Below are 7500 nucleotides of genomic sequence, written 5' to 3'. Positions count from 1 at the left end.
AAACCCTGTTCCCAGAGCTGTTTATGAAACCCCTGTTCCCAGAGCTGTTTATGAAACCCCTGTTCCCAGAGCTGTTTATGAAATATATAGGAAATAGAATGCCATTGAGGACAAAGTTCTGTCTTACCCAGTTCATGTTTTCCAGGGTTGTCAGAGATCTCCATGACGTAGAGCTTCAGTCCGGTGTAGCTCTTTCCAATGGTGTAGATACGAGTGACACGAGGGCATTCCTCATGCACAGCCTTCATCAGCTGCAGAGAAGGCAACAGACACACATCAGCGGCAGAGAAGGCAACAGACACACATCGGCGGCAGAGAAGGCAACAGACACACATCAGCGGCAGAGAAGGCAACAGACACACATCAGCGGCAGAGAAGGCAACAGACACACATCAACGGCAGAGAAGGCAACAGACTGCAGAGAAGGCAACAGACACACATCAGCGGCAGAGAAGGCAACAGACACACATCAACGGCAGAGAAGGCAACAGACACACATCAACGGCAGAGAAGGCAACAGACACACATCAGCGGCAGAGAAGGCAACAGACACACATCAACGGCAGAGAAGGCAACAGACACACATCAACGGCAGAGAAGGCAACAGACACACATCAGCGGCAGAGAAGGCAACAGACACACATCAGCGGCAGAGAAGGCAACAGACACACATCAGCGGCAGAGAAGGCAACAGACACACATCAGCGGTGGGGCTTATTGGATAGTAAAAGGATGTGTTTTTATTGGATAAGCACAAAATAAGTATTTTAAATAAAGAGATATTGGATACATACAGAGGACAGTTACAGGTAGGACAGGTGTGTGTGTGTGTGTGTGTGTGTGTGTGTGTGTGTGTGTGTGTGTGTGTGTGTGTGTGTGTGTACGTGAACTCACCTTCCTCATCTCCTTGTAGTTGTGGTGTCTGAAGTCCAGGTCATCTTTAGAACCAGACCGTTTCTCAGAGAGGTGTTGCCAAACGTTGTCTGGATCTAAGAGAATGCAGGCGGGGTTTATAAGATCTCTGTGTGTCCCTGACCAGGATCAAGATAACATGCCAGGGTTGGGATCAACTCCATTTCAATTCCAGTCAATTCAGGAAGTACACTGAAATTCCAATTTCAATTCCAATTCTCTTCAATACTTGGAATTGGATTTCGGATTCGGTTTACTTTCTGAATTGACTGTAATTGAACTGGAATTGACCCCAACCCTGTAACATTCTACTTTACAAGGTCAACCTGTAGTGACGACACACTGGTTTAAATAGGTTGTTGATACCATGGCAGTAGTTGTTTTACCAGGGGCCTAAGCCTATCAGAATCCACTTCCTGGATGGGTATCCTACAAAGCAGGTTTAATGAGTTAGCCAGCTAACTTGCCTAAATATTCTGAAATAAAAAAAAAATTGTAATTTTTTTTGGGTGAAAGATAAGCTTGAAATGGGCGTGGCCTAATCGACTCAATAACCAAAAACGCATATCTAAGTTTAGCTTTCTTATTAACCGGAAAATCAATTGTTATTTCTGGTTGTTTATCAAAGTTAACTGACTAACTCATTGATTCTGCTTTGTAGTATACCCATCTACAAAGTGTAGTATGCTTGCTCTAACATTACTGCATTGAATAGATACAGTGCCTTCGGAAAGTATTCAGACCCCTTGACTTTTTCCACATTTTGGTAGGTTACAGCCTTATTCTAAAATGGATTAAATTGTTTTTTTCCTCATCAATCTACACACAATACCCCATAATGACTAAGCAAAAACAGGTTTTTAGACAATTTTGCTCATTTATTAAAAATAACAAACTGAAATATCATATTTACATAAGTATTCAGACCCTTTACTTTGTTGAAGCACCTTTGGCAGCGATTACAGCCTCGAGTCTTCTTGGGTATGACGCTACAAGCTTGGCACACCTGTATTTGGGGAGTTTCTCCCATTTCTTCTCTGCAGATCCTCTCAAGCTCTGTCAGGTTAGATGGGGAGTCTCCCAGTCCCTGCCGCTGAAAAACATCCCCACAGCATGATGCTGCCACCACTATGCTTCACTGTAGGGATGGTGCCAGGTTTCCTCCAGACGTGACGCTTGGCATTCAGGCCAAAGAGTTCAATCTTGGTTTCATCAGACCAGAGAATCTTGTTTCTCATGGTCTGAGAGTCTTTAGGTGCCTTTTGGCAAACTCCAAGCGGGCTGTCATGTGCCTTTTACTGAGGAGTGGCTTCCGTCTGGCCACTCTACCATAAAGACCTGATTGGTGGCGTGCTACAGAGATGGTTGTCCTTCTGGAAGGTTCTCCCATCTCCACAGAGGAACACTGGAGCTCTGTCAGAGTGATCATTGGGTTCTTGGTCACCTCCCTGACCAAGGCCCTTCTCTCCTGATGGCTCAGTTTGGCCGGGCGGCCAGCTCTAGGAAGAGTCTTGGTGGTTCCAAACTTCTTCCATTTAAGAATGCTGGAGGCCACTGTGTTCTTGGGGACCTTCAATGCTGCAGAAAATTTTTGGTACCCTTCCCCAGATCTGTGCCTCGACACAATCCTGTCTTGGAGCTCTACGGACAATTCCTTCGACCTCATGGCTTGGTTTTTGCTCTGACATGCACTGTCAACTGTGGGACCTTATATAGACAGGTGTGTGCCTTTCCAAATCATGTCCAATCAATTGAATTGACCATAGGTGGACTCCAATCAAGTTGTAGAAACATCTCAAGGATGATCAATGGAAACAGGATGCACCTGAGCTCAATTTTGAGTCTCATAGCAAAGGGTCTGAATACTGTAAATAAGGTATTTCTGTTAGTTATTTTTTATAGATTTGCAAAAATGTCAAAAAACCTGTTTTCGCTTTGTAATTATGGGGTATTGTGTGTAGCTGAGAAAAAACATGTTTTAATCCATTTTAGAATAACGTAACAAAATGTGGAAAAAGTCAAGCGGTCTGAATACTTCCCGAAGGCGCTGTATACATTCCCCTATAGCCATTATATTCGGAGCATTCAGGACATTGAGGTTTCTTTATTTAGATGCATTTACATGACACTAAAGTAGGCTGAACTAAATACATAACAATATGCCATTTAGCAGACGCTTTTATCCAAAGCCACTTACAGTCATGCGTGCATCATTTTTTTACGTATGGGTGGTCCTGGGGATCGAACCCACTACCCACGTCTCTGAATGCACCTGTAAATAGTTCCTTTACAACACACCTGGGAGGGGGCATCCCAGTACCTCTGCTCTGAGACAGATGGTCCCATTCCAGTACCAGGTCTGGGGGTTGATGCGGATCCAACGAGCCACCGCGGGCTGAGGGAACAGGGCCAGATAGGGTGTCTCGGGTTCATTTTGGGATCCAATAAACACCTACAGAACAGAACACAAGTTTCACCTTTAATCCACGGAAAACAACACACGTTTGACCTTTGAACTTGTTTTCCTTGTTTTAAACATGGGAGGTGCCATTAAATAAAGGCGTAAGAGTGATTTGGAAGTCCTACCCTTCAATCGTTTAGTCAATGAACTCCTGTGTCTATTCCTCAAATGGATTGACTTTGGCATTGGGCTTCTGGACCACATGCTGATTGATCTAGTTAGGACCTCCAAACCAGTTCCACGGCTGATTTTCATTTTGACCTTTTAATCAGGGACTGATTTAGTCCTGGGACACCATGAGGGTGAACAGAGAGAAAACCAGTGGTACTCTGGCCCCACCCCCCCAGGCATGGATTTGAATAACCCCTGATCTACACACACACACACCCACACACACCCACACACACCCACACACCCACACCCACACACACACCCACACACACCCACACACCCACACCCACACCCACACCCACACACACACACACACACACACACACACCAACACTTCACGCTAGAATCCATTTCATTCCATTCATCACCGCCTCCTCTTTTTTTTCTACAGAACAACTTTTGGAAAGTGAACAATATTTTATATTCCTCAAATGGGCTGACTAAGCATCTTCCTTGACAGTATTTTCAACATCAGCACGCCCTCCTGAATGGCTCACCGCCTCCTCTGATCCGTTCATGCAGGTCTTCCAGGTCTCTGAGTCGTTACTCAGCTGCACTTTGTAGGTTTCAACCCAGTCCCAGCTACAGAGACATTAAAAAGGATTACACAACACATTAATGCTTAGTAAATTCTTATTACTGTGTAATAAATGTATAGTAAACGTATGGTAAAGGTTCTGTTGATGTTTTATTAATGTTTACACATTGTCAATAAATAACTTAACAGACTTGAATTATTATGAAGCTAGATCAAATAGAATATGGGGGAAAATACATAAATACCGTATATACTGTATACCGGGGTATTTAGACATACTCACTGTATGATTTTCAATACCGTAAAGAAAATTAATATATATACAGTATATCTCTGGATACCGCCCAACCCTAATAAATATTCTGGCCTTTTTAACCTGGTCGTCTGTAGATGAAGCGATCCCTGTCACGACTATGAGTCTATGTGTAGGCTACGCCCCCTTCTTCTCCCGGTCCCCCCTCCCAGCACGCGGCCGGTCCCCCCTCCCAGCACGCGGCCGGTCCCCCCTCCCAGCACGCGGCCGGTCCCCCCTCCCAGCACGCGGCCGGTCCCCCCTCCCAGCACGCGGCCGGTCCCCCCTCCCAGCACGCGGCCGGTCCCCCCTCCCAGCACGCGGCCTGCCCTACCTCCCAGCACGCGGCCGGTCCCCCCTCCCAGCACGCGGCCGGTCCCCCCTCCCAGCACGCGGCCGGTCCCCCCTCCCAGCACGCGGCCGGTCCCCCCTCCCAGCACGCGGCCGGTCCCCCCTCCCAGCACGCGGCCTGCCCTACCTCCCAGCACGCGGCCGGTCCCCCCTCCCAGCACGCGGCCGGTCCCCCCTCCCAGCACGCGGCCGGTCCCCCCTCCCAGCACGCGGCCGGTCCCCCCTCCCAGCACGCGGCCGGTCCCCCCTCCCAGCACCCGGCCGGTCCCCCTCCCAGCACGCGGCCGGTCCCCCCTCCCAGCACGCGGCCGGTCCCCCCTCCCAGCACGCGGCCGGTCCCCCCTCCCAGCACGCGGCCGGTCCCCCCTCCCAGCACGCGGCCGGTCCCCCCTCCCAGCACGCGGCCGGTCCCCCCTCCCAGCACGCGGCCTGCCCTACCTCCCAGCACGCGGCCGGTCCCCCCTCCCAGCACGCGGCCGGTCCCCCCTCCCAGCACGCGGCCGGTCCCCCCTCCCAGCACGCGGCCGGTCCCCCCTCCCAGCACGCGGCCGGTCCCCCCTCCCAGCACCCGGCCGGTCCCCCCTCCCAGCACGCGGCCTGCCCTACCTCCCAGCACGCGGCCGGTCCCCCCTCCCAGCACGCGGCCGGTCCCCCCTCCCAGCACGCGGCCGGTCCCCCCTCCCAGCACCCGGCCGGTCCCCCCTCCCAGCACGCGGCCGGTCCCCCCTCCCAGCACGCGGCCGGTCCCCCCTCCCAGCACGCGGCCGGTCCCCCCTCCCAGCACCCGGCCGGTCCCCCTCCCAGCACGCGGCCGGTCCCCCCTCCCAGCACGCGGCCGGTCCCCCCTCCCAGCACGCGGCCGGTCCCCCCTCCCAGCACGCGGCAGGTCCCCCCTCCCAGCACGCGGCCGGTCCCCCCTCCCAGCACGCGGCCGGTCCCCCCTCCCAGCACGCGGCCTGCCCTACCTCCCAGCACGCGGCCGGTCCCCCCTCCCAGCACGCGGCCGGTCCCCCCTCCCAGCACGCGGCCGGTCCCCCCTCCCAGCACCCGGCCGGTCCCCCCTCCCAGCACGCGGCCTGCCCTACCTCCCAGCACGCGGCCGGTCCCCCCTCCCAGCACGCGGCCGGTCCCCCCTCCCAGCACGCGGCCTGCCCTACCTCCCAGCACGCGGCCGGTCCCCCCTCCCAGCACGCGGCCGGTCCCCCCTCCCAGCACGCGGCCGGTCCCCCCTCCCAGCACGCGGCCGGTCCCCCCTCCCAGCACCCGGCCTGCCCTACCTCCAGATGGAGTTACGTCCCTGCAGGATGACTCCTGTGAACAGCGTGGGGCGCAGAGCATCCACCTGCAGCCACTGGTTCTGGTCCTCATACTTAGCACACCACGCGCCGTCGTACAGGTCTCCGTCCTCGATACCTGACTGGACTCACACACACACACACACACACACACACACACACACACACACACACACACACACACACACACACACACACACACACACACACACACACACAGCTAAAGGAGTTATTCAGGAAACATTCTGCAATAAAACTACCGGTAAAGTTAGCATTGTATTTGACGAAGCAGATCACAGGGGGGCATAACAACAAGTACTTGGTGGCTATAGTATGGTAATATCTACGCTATAGTATGGTAATATCTACGCTATAGTATGGTAATATATACGCTATAGTATGGTAATATCTACGCTATAGTATGGTAATATCTACGCTATAGTATGGTAATATCTACGCTATAGTATGGTAATATCTACGCTATAGTATGGTAATATCTACGCTATAGTATGGTAATATCTACGCTATAGTATGGTAATATCTACGCTATAGTATGGTAATATCTACGCTATAGTATGGTAATATCTACGCTATAGTATGGTAATATCTACGCTATAGTATGGTAATATCTACGCTATAGACCCACCTGTATATTGAGCCTTGCCCTATGAGGGCCAAGGCCCATCCGCAGGTAGGATGAAGCCTGGAACTGGCTGTCATCAACCCTCAGTGACTTCAGACCCAGTGGAGGACAGTCTGGAGAAGTTAAAACACATGGTGGATCAGGGAAAGCCTGGTCCCAGGTCTGTTTGTGCCACTCCTTGTCATGTATGGCATGACAGGGAGTTGCCACGGTAGCACAAACAGACCTGGGACCAGGCTGGATCAGGACTGCGTTCCAAACACACAGAGCCCGTGCAGATAATCAGATCTTTAACTGGAGACGTGTTTAACATCTCAGGAACCACAAACAATCCTATTATCTGCACAGATCCTGCACAGAATATCTGGAATGCACCCACTATCTCCAAGCACCTCTGTGTGTCTGTTGCAGGGTTAGGGAGAAGGCAGTCATGTTCAACGGTAGCAGGAGAAAGTAATGTATGTTTTGAGTGAGAAACCCCTGGCTGTCAGAGCTAATGTAGAAATGAAGTTGCAGCGCTGGCAGAAGTTGAGTGCATTAGCTCCTTACGTTCCCCTCAGGATCTGAAATATGTCTAATTCTCCTGGGTCAGTTCTCTGGAAGTGTAGAGGAACTCACAGCCCCCTCCCCTTGTAGTGTGTGTGTGTGTGTGTGTGTGTGTGTGTGTGTGTGTGTGTGTGTGTGTGTGTGTGTGTCTGTGTGTGTCTGTCTGTCTGTCTGTCTGTCTGTCTGTCTGTCTGTGTGTGTGTGTGTGTGTGTGTGCGTGTGTGTGTGTGTGTGTGTGTGTGTGTGTGTGTGTGTGTGTGTGTGTGTGTGTGTGTGTGTGTGTGTGTGTGT

General features: G+C 51.9%; 1 protein-coding gene across 1 annotated transcript in view; it reads right to left on the bottom strand.

The window, feature by feature from the left end:
- Positions 1-7500, bottom strand: part of LOC311103029 (putative carboxypeptidase X1) — a gene marked incomplete at its 5' end in the record, with an annotated part of 148803 nt that overhangs the window by 17455 nt on the left and 123848 nt on the right. The window contains 6 exons of the mRNA XM_084144519.1: positions 128-251; positions 895-989; positions 3211-3364; positions 4042-4126; positions 6003-6142; positions 6667-6776. Of these exons, the coding sequence (XP_084000645.1) occupies positions 128-251; positions 895-989; positions 3211-3364; positions 4042-4126; positions 6003-6142; positions 6667-6776 (708 nt within the window). The remainder of the gene's footprint in view (positions 1-127; positions 252-894; positions 990-3210; positions 3365-4041; positions 4127-6002; positions 6143-6666; positions 6777-7500) is intronic.

The sequence above is a fragment of the Coregonus lavaretus genome (genome assembly GCF_964263955.1).
Source record: "Coregonus lavaretus genome assembly, chromosome: 27".
Classification (NCBI taxonomy): domain Eukaryota; kingdom Metazoa; phylum Chordata; class Actinopteri; order Salmoniformes; family Salmonidae; genus Coregonus; species Coregonus lavaretus.
The sequence above is the reverse complement of the archived record's forward strand: the minus strand, read 5'-3'. Positions and strand labels throughout refer to the sequence as shown.